Here is a 22743-nt window from a genome sequence, read left to right as displayed (position 1 = left end):
TAGTGATAATGTGGTCCAGCTCCTCTCCTGTAGATATCACCACATAGCTCTTCATGTAGACTCTTGACCATCTTAGTCTCTGACAGCCTAGTCTTTCTAATTTCAATTGTGAATTAATCCCACATTAATATTTCTCTATCAGTATATTAAAGCATTAACAGTGTTTTCCCCCTCTCTGATTAGGTTTTCATTTGGAACAGCATCTTAGTGAAATTGCTTTGCAAACAGCTCTTTCCAGTTCCTCCAGACATTATGCTGGACGTTCTTTCCAGATATTCCGGGCTCTAAAGCAGCCACTTTCCGCACATGCGTTGTCAGATCTCCTTTCAAGATTAGTGGAAGTTATAGGAGAGCATGGAGAGGAGATTCAGGTATGCAGAGGCAACTGTGCTGTAGACCTCACAATGATTTGCAATCCTTTGTCATTTGCTTTGACTGCTGTTTACCTAGTCCTTGTGACACAAAAGCAATTGAGCTTTTATTAATATGTATACATTATGTTTTATTTATTTTAGACATTTCTGTGTCACATTCCTACCCAAATAGGGTTTCCCAAGGGGCAACATCAAAACATCTAAAAAATGTAAACATTAGAACACCATTTAAAATAATATAAAATATTGAAACAATTTAATTAAAACATAAATACACATAACAAAACTAGGGAAGAGGGTCAATAACAACAGTTATTGGGGATATGCCAAATGGAGTAGGGTCATGGCTCAGTGGTAGAGCATCTGCTTCGCATTCAGAAGGTCCCAGGTTCAATTCCCCCAGCATCTCCAGTTTAAAGGATTAGGTAGGAGGTGATGTGAAAGACCTCCTCCTGAGACCTTGGAGTGCCACTGGCAGTCTGAGTAGACAACATTGACCTGGATGGATGGATGGTCTGATTCAGTATAAGGCAGCTTCATGTGTTCAAACAAAACAGAAAAAAAAAATCTTCACCCACTTTCAGAAGACAACAATTGAGAGAGACAGATGAACCTCTCTAGGAGGGAAGTCCAAATGCTCATGGCTATGCTAGACAAGGATTTCATGGTGCAGAAGCTGTCAGGAAGACATAACCTTGGATTGCCCTCCCTGCATGACTGTAGTCCCACAAGATTGAATTGATAGGTTGTCCCATATTATCTGACAGTAGCTACTATTACCTGTGACTCTGAAAGCAGTACAGATGTTCAGATCTGAAATCTCCCAAACAATATTGTGTTATCTGCTCTATTCAGCTCACTTACGCAGAGTTAAGCATTAGGAAGCAACAAACAAACAATTAGAAGTGGTACCATTCTAATGTCTTGGAAAATGTAGTAGAGAAATGAGAGATAATTTTTTTTTTTAAACCACTCTCTGCCTGAGAAGAGCAGAGCAGTCAGGACCTTGCATCTTGCACCTTTCCTGTTTGTGTGATGAAATTTATCTAGTCTTGCTGTCTTAACAGTCAAATGACAAGGAAGATTCAGGCAAAATGACTGCACATTGAGGAGGGAAATCCTGAATATCCTGGAAATAGATCTTGGGGTTGTGCTGGAAATCTCACTGAAGCTGTCTCACTGTGCTGCAGCAGTGTAAATGCTAAATTCCATGTTGTTATGAAAGAATTTGAAAATAAAACTGAGTATGATATCGTTATATAACTTTGTATATGACCATATGTTTACATCAACTAGCTTCCCTGTGAACTTCCAGAATGGCAGAATGCGTAGCTCTTGTCTGATTCAGCAAGGCCAGAGCTTTTTTTTTAGTAGGAATGCAGTTCTGGCACAATTCACATTGGGGGTGTGGCCTAATATGCGAATAAGTTTCTGCTGGGCTTTTTTGTAGGAAAACTGCTTGCTCGGGACTTTTTGCAGAAAAAGCCCATTGGGAACTCATTTGCATATTAGGCCACACCCCCTGAGATCACCATTGTTCCGCACAGGGCTTTTTTGTAGAAAATGATCTGTGTGGAACAATGGTGATGTCAGGAGGTGTTCCTGTTGGGCTTTTTCTACAAAAAAATCCCCAAGCAAGCAGGTTCTTATGTTCTGAAAACTTAGGTGATAGTTATAACAAACTGAATCAAAGTCAAATTCTGAAACCAAACAACATCCTGAAATTTCTTCCTTTTTTAGATTGACAGAAAGTCATAATGCTGGTGTCCATTCAGAAGTGGACAACTATCATGACCCAGCACCACAATGTTATCATATGCATCAGTATTTGTGCAGAACATGATTGTTTGAATAAGAAGTGATTCATTACTAACTTACTGGTAGAGTGACAATGCTATCCTGGGCACAGTTTCCTACTTTGAAGGCAATTGATTTCATTGGTATAACTCTGCACTACAAATTAATTGGCTTTTCTATTCAACAAAATATCTAGAATGTTGGCCTTTTAGCAGAAGTGTCCTATCAGTGTCATAGGTAATTCTAAAAGCCACACGATTAAATTCTCAATTAACAAATTAAATGGAGGCTACAGAGGTAATAGTCACTACTGGAGTGAAAGGTCAGATGTGATGGTTAATATTATTGACTATGGCTGAAATCCTACTCCTGTGTGTGAATGGAACATTTATCCTGAATTTATTGCATTTATATTCACTTGCAGGGCTATGTTATGGAGGCACTTCTTACTTTGGAGGCTACCGTGGATAATTTGTATGATTGCCTGAAGAATAGTGATCTTTTGACAGTTTTATCTCGGTAAGACTTTTCTTTCTATGAAAACTTCATTCAGGAAAATGTTCCTCAGTAGATTAATCCAGAATTCTGCCTCCTTTTAAAGCTGCACAAAAAGGCTGGGACATAACAAATTTCGCTCAACCCACATATACAGAATAAACTTTAAGACTATATAAATAAACTAACCATCAATGGTAATAATGTCAGAAATGAATGTAGAATAGTGTGGTCTGCAAATGGAAGGAGCCAAGTTAGTAGAAAAATCACCTAAGCAACATAGGATTGAATTCAACATAAGATTTGCATGGGCAGGCCAGTTCCACCCTTGCATGGCAAACCTCTGTCACCTCAAACTGTTCTGGGTCTCCCCCAGGAGCAGCATTTTTGGGCATTTTGGACTGAAGAGTGAGGTAAGGGAGTCATACTCGGCAGATGGAAATCCCTTCTGTCTTCAGAAATCTTCTGTAGGATCCAAACATGTGGGGTAGAAAAGTTCACTGGACCAGGAAAGCATAAATTTTAATGGTACAGATTGCTGAAAAGCTGCGACCATGATTTTATAGATTATCATATGTTGCCCAAAAGTCACACAAAGTTCACTACGTTTACATATTATCCCAGTCCAACTGAAATAGCACAAGAAATCTGTAATTAATCAGTTGACTCCATAGATTTCCTTTCACTCACAGAGGAACTGTCCTCACAGAAAAAGTGAGGGAAGATTCCTCCATGAGAATCACCTACAGAGCCAAATAATCGTCAGTGTCTGTTACAAGCTGCAGCATTTAAGATCAAATGATAGTAGGTGCTCATTGCTGGGTGTTCTTTAGTTTGGCCGTCCACACTTTTTCCTCTTCTGTCACAGCTGGGGTGTCTGACTTCAGTGGACTGAAAGCACTTGACTTCCTTTAGGATGGCACAGTAACATGCTCTTGGTCTACATCAGTCCTTCTGTCCAAAGTGTGAATGCTGGGTAGGTGAGTGGGAGGGAGATAAATTGGGGGTTGGCCTGATTGCACTTAATTATCTAAATACCAGCAAATTACAATGAATAAGCTGTGATTCCCATTTTATTTGTTTCTTATTGAAGTCAGTGGATCTCATGAGAATAAAATGAAGCAGCTGGTATTAGGGACACAGCAGAAGGCATAGAAAACCTCCCTTGGTATCACAGGTACATAAGAGACATAAGTCTCTTTCTCCACTACAGTTGTGTCCCTGACATCAGAAGATTGGAGCTATTGACTTTGTGGAAAGAAAAATAAAGCTGTTGCTATTGGTGAGGGGACAGAATGCACATATGTGAAGGGGACGGGTAGGCAACCCTTTCTCAGACAGTGGTGATTGCAGTGTTGAGTGGAATAAGGAGTTGCGGGTTTTTTGGCTTACCATTTCTGTTGTATTTCATAGCGGCTTTACTTATTTATTCATACAGCAGAATGAGAGATTTTTTTTCATATAAAAGGCCCGTAAAGGAGGTGATTCTGCTGGAAGCAATATGGATGTAGACCTGCTGTCTGTTTTTTTAAAATAATCTGTGTTTACAAATCTGTTGCCCAGTCCCTTAGAAAGTGCAAGGCCCCCCTGGTCAAGGCTGCATTGTCCTTTCTCCACCATGACCTCCCCTACAGTGGAAGGCCTGCAAGACATCAGAGGGGGGAGGAGGTTGCCTTTCAGTACCCACAGTGCCTGAGCAAGGCTACTTCACAGATCCTCTTTAAATAGGCCAATCCCCTTCCCTGGCTTGCTTCTTCCCTCTCCCCCTTCACCCAACCAGGTGTGCCCTGAAGCCCTGTCTCAACTGCAGCTACTTCCAGGTTGCTCCCTTTTCCAGGCAAGCCTTTACTATCTGCCTGGCTCCACCTGGCTGCCAAACTTCATTACTGAACCTAAAGTCTGCAGCCCTTCCCTGCCTGTCCTGGATGCCTCCTGGCCCGGCTGCTGCAGCTGCCAGTCAGGTTCATCTCAGCCAAGGTGAGTCACCCCTGCCTGTCCGGGGCAGGTCCTCTCACTAGAGAAGATTCCCTCCCACCCTCCATTTCTAAATATATTGTAGTGATGATTCCAAAGATTTTGTTATCAAAGATTCCTCCAACCCCCATTTAATTCAGCCATATAGAGCATATATTGCAGACAGTTTGGTGTAGTGATTAAGTGTGCGGACTCTTATCTGGGAGAACTGGGTTTGATTCCCCACTTCTCTACTTGCAGCTGCTGGAATGGCCTTGGGTCAGCCATAGCTCTCACACAGCTGTCTGTGAGAGCTCTCTCAGCCCCACCTACCTCACAGGGTATCTGTTGTGGGGGGGGGAGGGGGAGGTAAAGGAGATTGTAAGTAGCTCTGAGATTCAGAATGTAGGGCTGGGTATAAATCCAATTCATCATCATCTTCTTCTTCTCCTATTCTGCTTACCAAATAGGCAGTGTGGTCCACCTCTTCAACCCACAGCCCTGGCCACAGATAGGCAGTGTGGTCTGTCCAAGGGTACAAGGCCCAAAGTAAATTTCAAGGTCAAGCCAAAAGTTCCCACTCACAAGCAGAAAGTACAGTCAGGGGTGAATCCAATTAGCAGAGTCCAAGGCCAAGCAACAGGTTCTCAGATTCAGGAGCACAGTTCCAAGGCAGGATTGTCCACTAGCATGCAGACAATGATCCACACTCACCTTGGTCTCACAGCAAGAGTAAGTAACCAGTTTCTTTTCCAGGAGCAACTAGGTTCAGTCATTAAAAGCAGTGCTCTTAGCTGAGCCATCTTTCCTCCTTTTGAGAAGTAGCAAGGCCCAGATCCTGTAAAGACTCATCATTGTAGTCCTTTGCTCCTACAAATCTAGACTTTTCTAAGCTCCAGTGGAAAGGGGTAGCTCTGTTTAAGATTGCACTTGAACAACATTTGAGTGCAGTGGCACCTTTAAGACCAACAAAGTTTAATTCTGAGAAGAAGACGTATACATACACATGAAAGCCTATTCCCAGAATTAAGCTTTGTTGGCCTCTGTTGCTTCAGACCAATATGGCTGAGATTGCATTGTAATTCTCCTACAAAGTATGAATAGAAGGTGCTTCCCATGGACTCTGTTGGGAAATGCTTTGTATTTGCAGTGGGACTCCACAGTATTGATGTAACTAGGGCATTTGGCCTTGTGAAGCACTGTGTTCCACATAAGACTGATAGAATTCTAATGTCATCCAGTACATAGAAAAAATGTGGAAGTGTAAAACTTCATTTTCTGTGACCTGTCAATCAATTTTTACTTCTTTACTCACTCATTGGAGCTTTGCTTGCTATTACAGATTCATTTTTATTTATTTTTACATTTCTCAGGTCATCTTCTCCAGATTTAACATCAAGCTCAAAACTGACTGCCAGTCGGAAGAGCACAGGCCAGCTTAATGTCAATCCCGGGGCAGCAAGTGGCAATACTACAGAACGTAGTAGGCACCAAAGGAGCTTCTCTGTGCCAAAGAAATTTGGTGATGTGGACCGATCTTCTGATCCCCCTCGCAGTGCAACCTTAGACAGGATACAAGCCTGTACCCAGCAGGGTCTCTCTTCCAAAACTAGAAGCTCCTCTTCTTTAAAAGATAGCCTCACAGATCCCAACAATATTAACAACCCAACCAACCTGTTAGCCACCATCTTTTGGGTCGCTGTGGCTTTAATGGAATCTGATTTTGAATTTGAATATCTAATGGCACTGAGGTTGCTGAATAAGCTGCTTGTTCATTTACCGCTGGATAAAGTGGAAAACAGAGATAAATTAGAAAAGCTACAAGGACAGCTGAAATGGACAGACTTCTCAGGCCTCCAGCAGCTGCTGCTTAAAGGCTTCACTTCCTTGACCACCACTGACCTCACCCTACAGCTCTTCAGCTTGTTGACCCCAGTATCTCGAGTCTCTATGGTGGATTCTTCCCAAGCAATAGGTAGTTTTATATGCATATATCTTTAAATATACTGTTCAATAAAAGCTTTGTTATTGGCTTTGTTATTAAGCAGTGGGCTGTGATTGTTGTAGAGCATCTGCTTGGCATGCAGAAGGTTCCATCCCCAGAATCTCCAGTTAAAAGATCTGGTAGTAGGTGATGTGAAAGATCTCTACCTGAGTAGACAGTACTAACTTTGATGGACCAAGGATCTGAGTCACTATAAGGCATTTTCATGTATTCATGTATGTTCATTTGGCACTTGATTATTCAGAATGCTCAGTTAACAGGCAGTTACCAAGAAAGTAAGCTCCCCTCCTTCACAGCAATCATACCCTTATGTCTTCTGGCACAAAAGCCCCATTTCCACCTCTTCAACTGACCAATTGTTGCTTCTGACAGCTGGTGCTGTGAGCTGATGTCATTGTCAGGTGTCTTCTTCCCCTTCAGCTTTTTTTTGCAGCTGTTGGGATCCAGTTCTAGAGGGCTTCTGAGCAGCTGGCCCTGTTGTCTGCCTGGCCTGCTGGTAGGAGTAGCTCAAGTGAAAGGGTAGCATTCCATCAGGCATGGGAGCTTTTGTCAGGGTATTCCAGTGGGATGGGGTTGGGTCACTTCAGTTTCCTCTGAGTAAGGGGTGGGGCAGAGCAATAAACTTGGGTATCCAGAACATTTGATTAACCAACAACCTCTGTTGTTCATGAATGCCAGATAACATGCTTTCATTTTAAATCTATTCATTTGTCTACATTCAGTATTAAATCTTCTATTAAAATACGTTATTTAGTTACATTTTGTGCATATGATAAACATTTTCTTACTGTCCTGGGAATGGAAAAGGGAACCATATATAAACTAATGATCAGTTGCTTGTGTGTTGTGTGCATTTTGTTAATTTTGAAATTCCTTTATTTAACAACAACATACAAGATAAAATCTGTAATATTCATGCTTTCTTGAACTTTCACTTTTTTAAACACCAGGATTCCCGTTGAATGTCTTATGCCTTCTGCCTCATTTAATTCAGCATTTTGACAGTCCTAATCAGTTCTGCAAGGAAATAGCAGAGCGGATCGCTCAGGTATATTTGTTTTTAATAGCAAATATTATTAAGCCTCAAAATTACTTTCGGCTTGTTCTTAACATAGTTTGATTTTCATATATTAGGTTTGTTTAGAAGAAAAGAACCCAAAGCTGTCAAACCTTGCACATGTCATGACCCTTTATAAAACACACAGCTATACAAGAGATTGCGCAACATGGGTCAACGTTGTTTGCCGTTACCTTCATGAAGCATTTGCTGACATTACTCTAAATATGATTACGTATTTGGCTGAGGTATGTTTTTACTTTTAATTGTCTTTGAACTAGTTTTCTGAAGTACTAAGTTCAATATGATAGTCTTGGGCCGGCATTATATAAATATTTTCTCTCATTGTCCCGGCCTCAACTGGAAATTAGCAGTGACTTTGTTTGAGAAAGTAAAAATAAATATATGTGAAAAATTGTGTCAGACTGGAATCAGGAAGTGTGGTTCATATAATGAGTCTGAAGTGAGTGTAGTACCAATTAGGACAAAGTAAAACCTGCCCCACCTCCTGACTGCTGGTATTCCAAGGAGATCTATTGGCAGCAGAGGAGAGGACTTGCAAGAATGAGCTTAAATTAAGGAGGAAGATACTGGCTGGATATTAGGAAAACCCCTTTTTACAGTTACTTTTTACAGAGTGGAATCAGCAGCTACCTAGTGAGAGGAGGGGATGAGCTCCCCCTCACTGGTAGTCTTTAAGCAGCGGCTGAAGGGGAGGGGGTGCCAGTATGTAGCCTCGCCTAGGGCACCAAAAAGCCTGGCACCAGCCCTGACTAAGAACATGTCTCCTAAGGCTTTATGATAAATTAAATTCCTCAGTTGAAAATAGTTACCTGTTTGAGTCTCTATTATCCAGAGTTTTTTCCATTTGTTAACAGTTTGCATGTTACTATTATCTGCTGACATCTCTAAACCAAATATACATCACTCTGCCAAGAGAAGTATGAACTTGCCTTGTATTATGCTGGGGAAGTGAGGGGAGCACTACCTCTGGGAACTGCTCACATAGGTTTCTGTCGCTAGGATAATTTATATGGAAGAGCCCTCAGTGAAAAAAGCATCTCAGTCTGCATAGTCTGTTGTTCTATCTTATTATATCACCTTGTTGTTTCATGCTAGTTCCCTGCCAAGTTTTTTCATCAGTATCTTGTTAAATTATTTTCAGACCACAGCTAGTGAATGCTATGCTCACTGAATTCCATATCACATCTTCCATCAGCAGAATTTCTAACTGTTGTGTGCTATGGACTCTAATCCAGGGGCCCTCAACCCTTTTAAGCTTGTGGGCTTTGGAATTCTGACATAGCATGGTGGGCACAAAACTGCAACCACAGGAGGTGGAGCTAGCTGTTGCAGTTACCTCATCTTCACTTCAAAATAGGGGAACCAAAAACAGATCCATCAAAACTTCTGAAAATCTCCTTGAACTTTTAATATATAAACTGTAATGCCATACAATGTATATAAACTGTAAGCACATTTCCCTTTGTAACAGCAGATATATTTGTTTCCTTTGTGCCTTGCCATCCAACTACTAACCAGGGCCAACCCTGCTTAGTTTCCGAGTTCTGATGTGAACAGGCTAGTTAGGTCACAGTATTCATGGTTATAGTGTCTTTTTATTTGAAAAGGATTTTGAACTCACTTTTTAAATATATATATATATTTTTCCGAACAGCTTCTGGAAAAGGGGCTTCCCACCATGCAGCAGTCACTTCTGCAGATAATCTACAGTCTTCTTAGTTATATGGACCTGTCAAACATTCCAGTAAAACAGTTTAACATGGAAGTGCTAAAGACCATTGAAAAATATGTGCAGGTAAATTTTGTATGCAAAGATGTGACTAAAATGTTAAATATTTGCCTAAATTATTAGGAATAGTCTTTTTTTTTTTCTTTGCCTAATATCTTGATGATATTGTTTGGCTTATACAGAATATGTTTACATGATTATTGTATAATCAGGGATGGAATTAAGTCCAAATACTTCTCAATGCCAGGGTTAGGAGCATTAGCAGAAAGCCTTGGTCTCTGTGTGCTGGCTTTCCAGGGCAACTGACTGGTTGCTTTGAAACAGTTTGCTAGAGTAGATCAGTGGGCTGATCCAGCAGTGTTCTTCTTTCGTTCTTAAGTCCAAAGTCTACAGTTAGAATCGTTATGGGATTCTAGCACATGTTCATACATTTACTTAGTGTTCATGATTTATGACACTTCCAAGATGCAAGTTTTCAAATACCTGAAGAATTTTTCTGCAAAGAAGAGGTAGCAGAGGTGAGTGGGACTATGGGAAAGGAAACCCGAAAATGTTAGACTCCAAAGCCATCCATTGAGTGCTATCCCTTGACATTCTCTGAGTCTTATTCAACCACTGTGCCATCAGAATGATACATAGCAAGAAGGATACAGAAAAGAACTCATAATATGTAAGAAATCCAAGCATATTTGAAGCATTACAGGCTCTTCATGAATTCTGTGAACAACAATGTTCTACAAGAAAAAAAAACATCACCAAAACAAATCTCAGGTTCTTCGCCAAATATTGCCCATATTTTCGCACACACCCCCCCCATACAATGAATGTTAGAAATCAAAAGCGAGTGTCAGGATGCCAAGTTCTGTGTCAAATAGCAATATTACAGAAAGGAAATGCAATGTGGTTTCACTCTTCTTTACTGAGCTGGAGAATAATGCATGCTCCGGAAGGTTAATAATGTACTGCAGTACTGTTCCAATTTAATTCTCAGTGTGATCTCTACGTGTATATATATGCTTATATCTATTTTGTCAAACGCATATTACATTTCAAACAAGTACTGTAATGGGCCCCCAAGCATATTATAATTATATGTATTAGTATATCATTTTTTTAGGTAGTATTTAAATCATATTACAGAATTAATGTCCACTCATGTATAACTTGGTGCATTTTTTCTCAACTTTTGTTTCCAGAGTGCTCATTGGCGAGAAGCCCTAAATATACTAAAGTTGGTGGTGTCCCGCTCTGCAAGCCTGGTTTTGCCCTCCTGCCAGCACAGTGAGCTTTCAAAGATAGAAATACATCGTGTATGGAATAATGCATCCAAGGAACTGCCTGGGAAAACTTTAGAATTCCATTTTGATATTTCTGAGGTACTGCATTTTTTCACAATGAACATGTGTGTTTCTATGGAAGCTCCCACAAAATTTTCTATCAGTAGAACATCTCTATGCACTCTCCCAAAAACCAGTAGGATGGAAGAGGTATTGCATCCTTTGTACCTAGTGTGGCAGGTAGAATCACACCACAACTCAGGGGGTTGTGCTCTGTATGCAGAAGGTCCCAGGTTTTCTGATTTCTAGTTAGAAAGGATCAATCAAGGCTGATGACTCTGAAAGATAAGTAGAAATAAACCTCGAAAAGAAATAATAGTTTCTCATAATACGCCTTATTCTCTAGCTCCATTTGTTCCTAGTACAGTACTTATAAGATGCTCTGGGTCTACAAACCAGCAAGCAAATAACCACACTGCAGTGTCAAGACCTCAGATAGGGTTACCAAGTCCACTTCAAGAAATATCTGGGGACTTTGGGGGTGCAGCCAGGAGACACTGGGGGTGGAGCCAGGAGCAAGGTTGTAACAAGCCGTCCTGAGCCACCTGGTGGGAAGGGCAGGATATAAATCTCAAATAAAATAAATAAATAACTGAACGCCAAAGGGCATTCTGGCCATCACATTTAAAGGGACTGCACACCTTTTAAATGCACACCTTTTAAATGAGAGCCAGTTTGGTGTAGTGGTTAAGTGTGCGGACTCTTATCTGGGAGAACCGGGTTTGATTCCCCACTCCTCCACTTGCACCTCCTAGCATGGCCTTGGGTCAGCCATAGCTCTGGCAGAGGTTGTCCTTGAAAGGGCAGCTGCTGTGAGAGCCCTCTCAGCCCCACCCACCTCACAGGGTGTCTGTTGTGGGGGAGGAAGGTAAAGGAGATTGTGAGCCGCTCTGAGATTCTTCGGAGTGGAGGGTGGGATATAAATCCAATATCTTCTTCTTCTTCTTCCCTCCATTGGAAATGAAGGATAGGATCACCTTTGGGAGCTCATAGAACTGGACCCCTTGTTCCAATCCTTTTGAAACTTGAGGGGTATTTTGGGGAGAGGCGCTGGATGATATATTGAAAATTTGGTGTCTCTATCTAAAAAAACAGCCCCCCTGAGCCCCAGATAGCTGCAGATAAATTTTCCATTATTTCCTATGGGAATTGTTCTCCACAGGAAATAATGGAGTGCCCACCAGACACTTCCCTCCCCTCCCCCTGCTTTCTGATGACCCTGAAGCGGGGGGAAGGCTTCCAAACTGGGGGATCCCCTGCTCCCACCTGGGGACTGGCAACCCTAACAATCAGGGCTTTCGAGAATACCCCACAGGGCTCCAGACAAAGATTTCCTTTGGGTCCTCCTCATAGCATCCAAACCCAACCCAAACATCATGTGAGAGCAAATAGCATCACTTGCTCAAGTCCATGGGCCCTCAGGGTGACCCGGGACCCAAGAATATTGTCTCCTTAGTCTTCTCCTTTTGGCAGCCTTTCTGGGGGATGGGGGGGAACAGCCTATCATGTATCAGTTAATGTAGTTATATCAATCTTAGTGTTTCCTTTTTCAGTCCTAGTATTGTAAAAATGTCCAAGTATAACAAATATGTTGATTCTTGGATAGAAGGGAAGGAATAAGTAACATTTTTTGGAAAATAAAAGGAAGTAAAATAGTTATATTGTTAATTTTTTCCATAAACCTGAACTATTAGCCATACTTTTCAATATAGTGTGACTTAGTCATTAAAAAACAGTGTTGAATTCCCTCTCTGATGCAGGTAGTGGCTACGAGAATTTACAGTGCAATTCTAAGAATCCTTTCCTGCGAACAGGGCTTTTTTTTTAGCAGTTCCAGCTGGCTTGGTGTGTCCTAATAGGCAAATAAGTTTCTGCAGAACTTTTTCTTAAAAAAACAAAAACAAACCGCTTTGCAAAACAATGGTGACATAAGGGGGTGTGCCCTGATATGCAAATTAGTTCCTGCTGGCTTTTTTCTACAAAAAAGCCCTATCTGGGAATAAGCCCCACTGTATAGACTTGACTACGATTCTGAGTAGATCTGCTTATAGGCTGTCAAATCTCAGTTCAACCAAGACTTTCTGGTGGCCTTGTTCCCTCAGCCAAGGGAGAAATTACAATATGGTTGCAAAACTTTACTGAAACAATTTATGAGAAATACTTTAAATGGCTCAATATTCTGTTTCAGTTGTTGTTTTTCTTTTAAGACTCCAATTATTGGGCGACGATACGATGAACTGCAGGGATCTTCAGGTCGGGATGGAAAATCGAGAATAATGCCTGTCACACGTAGTACCTCTTCAACCTCTTCTGGGTCTAACTCTAATGTCCTTGTTCCTGTTAGCTGGAAGAGACCTCAGTATCCTCAGGTAAAACTCCCTCTTTGTTGCTGGAATGGAGCCTTATTCTTAAAAATAGTAGACAGCCATCTTAAATGCTTTGTTATATATAGGTCATTGCTTAAAATTTCTCTTCCTTTTTATTTTTAAAGAAAAGGACAAAAGAAAAGTTGGTCCATGTCCTTACTCTTTGTGGTCAGGAAGTTGGCCTCAGCAAAAACCCTTCAGTAAGTATCATGCTTCTTATAGCAGTTTTGAATAATTAATTTAAATGCCAGTTCTAATATCTTCCATTTGCCTGAGATGGTAAACTCTTCTGTAATTAGCAGTGTTTTATGTTTCATGGCCAAAATACAGGTAATAGAAAATCCTGTAGAAATAATGCACTACCATTTCAAATTCAAATGGAATGTCAAATATCCAACCCATTGGCCTGATACGGACCCCAAAGAGTTTCTATGTGGCCCTCCATGGTCTGCTTCCTTCTCCCTCTCTCCTGCTTCTGTTGTCGCCTTTTTTTTTCTCCATGGGATTGAGACAGCCAAGCAAAGCAGCCTCCTCACTCTTTCCCTCTTCCCCCCCCCCTCTTCCCCAATCAAAGCTCAAGCTGTGCCAGGTTCTCTCAATCACACAGCAGAGCTACAGAGCCAAGCTCCTCCATTGGCTGAGGCTCCTCCCTCCCTCTCCCTTGGGAAAGAGGGAGACACTGCTTTCCTCTGTTGCCTTAAAGCACCTTTAAGACCAACACAGTTTTGTTCCAGGTAAGTAAGAGCTTTTTGCCTTGCCTCTCTCTCTCTCTCTCTCTCTCTCTCTCTCTCTCTCTCTCCCTCTCTCCCTACCTCCCCTTCTCCCTCTCCCTTTCTCTGGTTAAGCTGGGCTTTCCTGGGTGCAACTGAGTTCCCTTCTCCTTTTCACTGTATTCATGCCCTCCTGATCCAATCTTTCTCAGTAGGAAAGCATAGTTCCTGACCAGCATAGTAAGCAGTTTATGTACAAAAGCTCACAATGCCCAGGCATTTCATGTTTTCCCCTGGGTCCTAGGGCCCAGTGCATTGACCATGACATTTCTGTAATGAATAGCGATAAATCAGAAGTCAGTTTGCAACTTATAGATACAAACCTGAGCAGCATACTAATTGATACAGCACAGACATTATCTCCAGATTTTGATGCAATAATTCAGAGCAAGTGGTGTCAGTTATCAGAGACTGCAACATAAAATATTGGAAGAGTGCTAATGTTTGAAGCATGTTTTTTTTTAAGGATTTTTTTTTTTTAAACTTTGTGTTTATGCCCTTTATAAAGTTTACATCTCTGCTATCTGACATTACGTTTCATGACACACATGGCCTGGCCAGACAAGGTCTCATATGTAGTTTATTTTAAAATTGTGCAGAATTAATACAAGCGCAGTGAACAGTGAAATTAAAAATAACAAAGCAGTAAGTCTAAACTAAGAAGTGTCCCAAAGTCAGATGTAATTCAGACACAAGGTGAAATTATAATGAAAAATCTTCCCTTTTTACCCAACAAGCTGTGTTGGCCTCATTCTAATCAATCAATCAAATGTAAAGCAAATGATGTCACAACCATCAGGTCTGTTGCTAATTAGGTGATCTGACCAATCAGATGAGTTTGCCAGTTAACCCAAACACCCTGCATCTTCGTTGGCTTCAATTGAACGAACACCTTCTCCCACCCATGTGTTCAGGTGCTAATGAGATGGTATGCACCCTTCTAAATTCTTGAAGCGGCCAGGTCTATTGGTGTGATCAGCATCTAGGTTATCTTTCATCCCCCTTATCTAAGTCTTTAAAGTTACAAGCAGTTTGAGCTATGTTTCAGAGAAAGAAACTTCTATTTTTTCTAGGCCTCACCCTGAGCCATTGTTTGAATTGAATGAGAAACTGGTTTAAAAGCTCAGTTTTCAGAAGATTTTTTTTTCTAAATTATACCCTGAAAAGCATCCAACAGTCACTTAATACCTTTTGCTATGAACACTAAAGGCTTGTTTTTACCAATCAGGACATTATTAGTTTATCTTCTGTGTAGCTATATATTCTGTAGTCCTGACCCCTTTGCAGATAGTGAAATCTGATTAACAGGACCAGGTAAAAAAAGCGGAAGAGGTTTCTGCAAGTATCATTCTGCAACTATACAGAAAAATATGACACCTCCCTTTTGAGGTAGCATGAGATTTCAGGCTCTACTCCTGTTTTCTTTGCCACCAACTGATCTGTAATGTGTCCCAGCTGCAATTCACAGTTTCCTTTGGGGAGGGACTTTTACAGAAACAATAGAGCCTTGGGTGATAGGCTGCTCCATGCAATCTGACGAATTAGCATCAACTGAGCAGAGAGACGTTAGAGCTGAATTCTGAGGAAGAGATTTTCATTCAGAATTCAGCCCTGACAGAGAGCAGACAGGAGAACTGAGGAAAGTTGGCAAGGATGAGTAGGTAGTTAGATGGAGGCTGTCATTTGGACCAAGAAAAGGGATAGATCTTCAAGAGAGAGAAGGAATTTCTCTATCCAGATTAAACAGGGAGTTCTGAAGACTGCAGAAATCCCTGCTCTGGTTTAGTTAGAAACTGTCTTTAGAGACCTTAAGAATCAGTTTAAAAACTCAAGACAAGTACTGATGTTTCAAGAGAAGGGGGTTGGGAACTGGAAAGAGTGTACCAGCCTTCTGGGAACCAAAGTCAGAGAATTCTCAAAGTATACTGGAGTGTTTGGGGAAACACTGGAACAAGAGCTAAAAATTTAAGTAACTGTAAATTTAGTCAACCTAAAAATTTAAGTAACTGTAAATAGCTTAGGAAACTCTCATTAGCTTGAAACATAGGTTTACCAAGTCTTGCCTTGGCTTTGGCAGGGGAATAATTCTTGCATGCACAGAGCGTGTATGGCACAATGATGTCACCCTGAAGTGATGTCATCATGCTGGGCATGTTGCACCAGGAATGCTCTAGGATTCAGGTAAAAACTCTATGGTACCATAGAGTTTTTACCCAAAGGTAAAATGATGACGTCGCTTCCAGGTGATATCATCGCACTGGGCACATCACGATGATGGAGCTCTTTGGGAGTTGAGTTCCCCTTGACAACCCCCAAACCAGGGTATCCCCCACCCCCAGCAGGAGCTTGGCAGCCCTATTGATGTCCATGGATGTACTGGTTTTACCTCAGAAATTTCAACATCTGACTTTCCCCCTTTATGTTGAATAGCACATTTTGTTAATTTGGAATATAAAAATTGTCTTGAGTTCCATTAAAATTAAATGGGACTCCAAATCCTACCCTCAGGTTCCTGGGCTGAGCAAACAACCAAAATATTATATTTTGACAGGGTGGGACAGCCAGAGCTCTTCAGGAAAGAAGAGAACACATTATTAGGGAACCTGGTTCACTCAGACAGGGGAATAAAAAAAAGAGGGAAAATCTTGCCTCTGAGAGGAGGGAAGTGGATGGGGGTGTTATAGCAGAAAAGTATAGAAAATGAAGATCCTGTTTCCTAGTGCTCTTAGATAGTGCTCTAAACACGCATAGCATCATCTGTTACTGTAAGAAACATGTGAATGACATTTTCTTTAGTAACAGTGGCCCTGGAACATTGTCATACATGCTTTAGAGTTTCTGGGGCCTAAATTAGTGGACACATCCTGGCACATGTGCTGTGGTAGGTATTACTTGCTGGTAGTAAGTCTGGATAAGTTAAGAAAGGGAAGGGAATTATGAGGATGGGTCTGTGGGGATAGGGAGCAGATGGAGCCACACTTTCTAGGGCCTGGATTAAAGAAAGATCTTAAAATCCAAAATAGATCTGGGGGAGAGGGTCCTATAAAACTGAGTATCTTCACAACCAATTTGGGGGTCCTGTCATCACCACACCAAGCACCATTTTAAATATATGTTTTGAATCTCTGTAAAAAAAATAATAAGGTGAGTTTGAAACAAGATGTATTGTAATTATTAATTCTGCTGCATTATTATTAATTGTGGTTTTCCCCCACTGATGTGATTCGTCAGTATTTTTTGATCCTGTTGCAGACCTCTTGTGCTCTGCCTTCTCTTTTCATCAACAGACAGCATGTTAAAAACTGATAACAAATATGGATACAACTGTACGGTACAATTAGAAAAACAGATGTTTCAGACTGGGTATATCCTTTTGTTTCTTTTGTGTTAGCCTATTTATATCCTAAATCTCTGACGATTTAAGACACACTAGAAAACTGTTCTATACAAGCCTCACTTACTTCAGTAGGAGCTGCTCAATAGTGTTTAGGTGTGTAGTGATAAAAAAAAATTGTTTTTAAAAAAACAACAACCAAAAGAGCCAAAACTTGAAAACATCCTACTTTATCTGCAAGTTTGGGAGGAGGGGCAAAATATACCTTCATTCTTTCTGCAGTCGCTTTTCATTTCCATAAATGCCTGTAACCACCAAGGCAGCATGAATCTGCAGCCATTAAGAGGTAGCTTGGACGTGTTCCTGCAGCACAAAGTTGTGCCTTTGTACAAGTTTAATCTGAAGGCACCTGTCCAACATAAATAATAAAAAAGAACCTTCTAAAAATACTCATGAGAGGAATTAGGTGTGTACCGAAAACACAGTCCATTAGACTTCTGCTAGCAGAGTCACAGAGAAACAGTTTTTAAAAGAAACATTCCTTTGATTCCCCCCCATCCCCACACACACTCTTAGGTAATTTTTTCTTCATGCGGTGATTTGGATCTGATTGAGCACCAGACAAGCCTGGTGGCTTCCGAGGACGGAGCACGCGAGCAAGAGAACATGGACGATTCAAACAGTGAGCAGCAGTTTCGAGTCTTTAGGGATTTTGACTTCCTTGATGTGGAACTGGAGGATGGGGAGGTACGGTACATTCTCTCTATAAAAGAACTTTACTCTTGCCTCAAAATAAGCCACGTTTTAACTATTCTCAAGCATAATATAACATTCTGTTTCTATTTTAAGCAGAAGTGTAACTAAGCAACTGTAAAACTTGATTTTGAATGAACTTTTTTCCCCAGGATGTTTACAGTGTTAATGCAGTAGCCTAAAGCTGGCAGGTTACCACACCCTTCCTTACTCCCAATGTAGTTTTTGTTGCTGTTGTTACTCATAACTCACTTTAATGCACTCTGCAGAAGCATTCCTGGAAGGCTAAAGCTGAACTTCCTAAAGAACGACACAGATACTGCAGTTCCATATATTAAAAACTTTTAAAAGAGTATGTTGAAATATCTGCTGTGCTAAACTGTTAAAATATGCAAGATTTTAATTTACACAGGTTATGCAGCAGAATTGTTTTAAATTAATCATTTTCATTAGTGACATTCTTGAATTCTAAGGGCACACATATGTTCCAGCATTCCACAGATGAAAATAGGAACACACAGCACCCCAGTTCCCACACCAAAGTGGCGAATCCCCCAGTTTCACATAATTGAGAGCTCTATTCAGTGTGCTTATGCTGTCTTCATTTAGTTTGCAGTAGTACTGTTTTGATAGTCAGAAGGATGGAGGGTTGCCACTTGAGAGTAAAGATACACAGGAGGACTGTAGGTGCCCTACAGTCTCTTATGATTGGTTCAAAATGAGCCTCACTGGCATGACAGCTTATGCCCTTAATGCTAATGCATATGTCTCTGTTTATATGCATTAAAAACAAGGTGCATTAACCCATCCCACAGAGAAACCCTGGCAAAGTAGTTGAGCCTTGAAAAATAACAACTCTAGCAGTTTACACTAACATATATTTAACATGGTATATTTAACAAGGCAAAAGTGATGGGCATCTCAAAACAGAGGTCATCTCTGGTTAACAGGAAGAGCTGTGCATCTCTGTGTAGCATGAAACTGATGAAGTCACCAGCACTTAAAAGCCCCGAAGCAGTTTCTACACCACTCTGCTGTTTGTGATTTCATCAGCTCTTCAGAGAGCAAAACAGGAGCCTGAGGACATGTAATCAGGTCTTGGCAGGTAAAAGCCTGTGTCAGTTCATCTTTAAGTGGAGCTGCTGCAAGGGCATATTATTCAGCTGACATCATGTACTTGAAGGGCATGGAAGATCTTGTTTTGTTATATTTTTTATGAATGTACTTTACTGGTATCACAGATGTATTCCATCTGAGAATTTCATTTGGAGGGGGAAAGATCATATTTAGGTTGCCTGGATTGTGATCCAGCAACATTGTGCCCCACTCCCATATCTACTTCTGCACAGCAGAAGAGCCAGTGAATAGCAGGAAAGGCAAACAGGACCGGAAAATAAAGAGAAGTTCAGAGGGGCATTCTTATCTGTCCAAGTACTTTCATGTCACATACTGCTGCAGTATGCTGTCCCCCTTCTTCTGTGCCCACCTCCAAAATGTAAATTACTCTCTAGCATGGCCCAAACTAACCTGGAGAGTGTCAGGAAAGAAGAATGTGAGAGAAGTGAGAAACAGTAGTTCTGGGATCAGATATTGCTACAGCCAATTTAGACGTGATGTCTGACTGTCATGGGGACTGGCCTTCTTCCCTACACTGTGCGGTTTTCCTGGCATGGAAGTGGCCCCAAGCAGGGATGGACTGGCCATTGAGCTTGCCGGGAAATTTCCCAGTGGGTCACTGGCAGGCAGGAGCAAGCAATGTCAAGCCCCAGCAACTCTGCTGGTGCCTCAGGGGCCACTTGGCTTGGATGCTTCAGTGGCCACAAAGTTCGGTATCTGTTTTCTCTGGGGCCATTTAAACTTCTTAGTCCACCCCTAGCCCCGGGAGTGTTATTTGCCCCTTGTGGGGCTGCATGTGCAGAACTGAGTGTGACTTTTAATTTAAAGAAAAACAAAACAGGATCAGGATTCTGGCACTGAAGCAAGAAAAATTACCTTTTGCTCTCATGCCATTTGTCAGGAAGGAATTGTGTGTGCGTGTGTAACCTCAGTCTAAGCAAATGCAGACATAAAATTTCTTAAAAGCTGAATGTGTGATCCTCTTATTAACTTAAGGAATACAGTTTTTCTTTTTTTGAAAAAAAATGGGGAAAGCATCTTCCTTTGTTATGGGAGACAACAGCAGTTCATGAGTCTATATTGTGGCCTAATGCTCTGGGAAAGGGTCTGGCAAGTGACCCGAAGTGCCATTCACTGATTCATCTGAAAGCTCTTTTGCTTCTGTTTTTGTGAACTGGAGGGTTGGGCAATTTTTTTTTCCTGGGCTGGCAAGTTATGAATGAAGATAGATCATAACCGGTGTTTATGACCCTGCTGTTTGCAGGCATTTAAAATGTAGCTCAACCAAACATACTGGCTCAGAAATAAATCCTACAATAATCAAAAGAACTTACTAAAATGTCAAATGTTTAAGCTTGGTGGTGCCAGAACTGGAAAGAATTAATATCTGGTTGGGCAGAATGCATTCAGAAAGTTTGATGAAACAGAATGAAAAATGGTCTCTCATCCTCAGTAAAATTTAGGGTTGTACTTAGGGTTATATTTACGATTGCTGTTTACACATAACTATATTGTAAGCCGTGATTCATATAGCACTTTTAAGGCAGTGTAGTTTGAATACATGAAGCTGGCTTATACCATTGGTCCACTAAGGTCACTATTGTCTACTCAAACTGACAGTAGTTCTCCAGGGCCTCAAACAGGTCTTTCACATCACCTACCACCTGATCCTCTTAGGTGGAGATGCAGGAGGTTGAACCAGGGATCTTCAGCATACCAAGCAGATGCTCTATCTCTGAGCCATAGCTTCTCCCTCCCATTTTGTCATCTTCTGGACATGGATCAGGTGACACTGGGGGTGTGGGAGGGAGATACTTGTGAATTTCCTGCATTGTACAGGGGTTTGGACTAGATGACCTTGGAGGTCCCTTCCAACTCTATGATTCTGTGATTTTACAGTGGGTTGAAACCTAGGATACTGCAAGGGGAAGGCTTGCAGATCTTTTTGGCTTTCTGGCCTCCCTGAGCTTCTTGTGATTCTAAAAAGCTGACACCAACTGAGGAATCCTAATGGTGAAAATTCCATAGGATGATGAGTAGAATTGCCACCCTCCAGGTAGCACCTGGAGATTTCCTACTGTTACCAAGTTGAACAAGATCTGTTCCCCTGGAGAAAATTGCGGTTTTCAAGGGTGGACTGCTGAGATCCCTCCCCTTCCCAAATCCACCTCCAGAGTATCCACCCTTAAATCTCAGGGTATTCCCACCAGAGCCAGTAACCCTATTGCTAAGCACTGTCCCCCAAGTCTCCTGTTATTTCCTGAGCTGGACCTGGCAATCTTGATGTTGAGACAAAATCTTCCCCATTCTGTCTTGTGACAAAGGACAGGATGGGTCCATTCAGTTCTCCCTCATTACAACCCCATGTATCTCAAGGCAATTTCTCCATAATGCCCCTCCAGCACTCGGCATCAGCATTTTGGGGGACTCAAGGGACTCTCAGGAGGAGAAGGTGGGGAAGGTTTGTTTCACATCTAGCCACTGTGAATTGTAGGATCTATCCAAATATCCGTTGAGATTATCCCTCATGCAGAATTTAAAGGTAAGTGATAGAATACATGTTCTGGAGCCAAATGCATGAAATGCATATTCTCTCCAGTTGTGGGATGCCTGGAATCTCTCTGAAGGCTAGTGATGGGAACGATCTCTGCTTGAGATCTTGGCCAATTGAAGACAATAGCAGGCCACGTAGATAAATAAACTGAGTCAGTGTCAAGCAGCTTTCCATGTCCTTGTAGCTCTCTATTATTTTTGTTTTAGAAATGGGAAACTGAATCACATGAAAAGAATCACTTAGGGGGCTGAAGAATAGCAGGCTTGGGCAACTGCAGAAAATCGGCCCACTGTCCAGTGTTAGCTATTTCATTGTGACACGCCAATAATTCTAAAGCTGCATGGAGCAGCCGTTAGGTCTTGGCAAAGAAGCATTGGTCTGTAGTAGTTGCTGGAAGATGTTGTATGACAACCATAAAACATGATAATGGATAAATAAATTGAAAGATTTTCTGGTAAGGTTCCATTTTTCTGGAAAGGGTTGCCACCCAGATAATATTAAAGAGCCAGGGTGCCTAATATGGCCTTAATGTCACTGGCTGACTTTTAACGGGACTCAGTATTTTCACAGTGACTTATTTTAGAGTTGTAGGACTTCCCAGCAGGCCAGAAAACACTTGCTCATATGCAGCAAGAAATTGTGTACTTCGATGTTGTCTCTGCTCTGTTTCCTTAAAAGAGATTCAAAATTCAACTTTGTTTACTTTTGGGGGAAAAGATATTACCTTTAATTTAATTGGTAACCTGCTGGCTGCTTTTTAATAATAGTTCTGGACTGAGTAGAGTTACCCATCCGCTGGCAGAGGATGGAGCGGTAGCATTGCTAGATCCAGATTGGGAAACTCCTGGAGATTTGAGGATTGAAACTGAGGAGAACAGGGACTTCAGTAGGGTACAATGCTATAGAGTCTTCCTCCAAAGCATAAATTTTCTCCAGGGGAACTGATCTCTGTAGTCTGGAGATGAGCTGTAAATCTGGGTGGTCCCCAGGTCCCACCTGGAGGCTGGCATCCTTAGGACTGATTTATCAGCCTCCTGGAAAACATCAGTGACTACAAATGGGTATTACAAATAAACAAC

The 22743-nt window shown here is 41.4% G+C and overlaps 1 protein-coding gene across 1 annotated transcript in view; it reads left to right on the top strand.

Moving 5' to 3' along the window:
* LOC132590521 (protein furry homolog) overlaps nucleotides 1-22743 on the top strand; it is a gene marked incomplete at its 5' end in the record, with an annotated part of 117346 nt that overhangs the window by 66597 nt on the left and 28006 nt on the right. Inside the window, 10 exons of the mRNA XM_060263432.1 lie at nucleotides 184-371; nucleotides 2596-2690; nucleotides 5993-6594; nucleotides 7575-7672; nucleotides 7759-7929; nucleotides 9360-9500; nucleotides 10631-10810; nucleotides 12979-13140; nucleotides 13263-13337; nucleotides 17818-17988. Coding sequence (XP_060119415.1) covers nucleotides 184-371; nucleotides 2596-2690; nucleotides 5993-6594; nucleotides 7575-7672; nucleotides 7759-7929; nucleotides 9360-9500; nucleotides 10631-10810; nucleotides 12979-13140; nucleotides 13263-13337; nucleotides 17818-17988 — 1883 coding nt within the window. The remainder of the gene's footprint in view (nucleotides 1-183; nucleotides 372-2595; nucleotides 2691-5992; nucleotides 6595-7574; nucleotides 7673-7758; nucleotides 7930-9359; nucleotides 9501-10630; nucleotides 10811-12978; nucleotides 13141-13262; nucleotides 13338-17817; nucleotides 17989-22743) is intronic.

Source organism: Heteronotia binoei, unplaced genomic scaffold (assembly GCF_032191835.1).
Source record: "Heteronotia binoei isolate CCM8104 ecotype False Entrance Well unplaced genomic scaffold, APGP_CSIRO_Hbin_v1 ptg000122l, whole genome shotgun sequence".
Classification (NCBI taxonomy): Eukaryota; Metazoa; Chordata; class Lepidosauria; order Squamata; family Gekkonidae; genus Heteronotia; species Heteronotia binoei.
The sequence above is the reverse complement of the archived record's forward strand: the minus strand, read 5'-3'. Positions and strand labels throughout refer to the sequence as shown.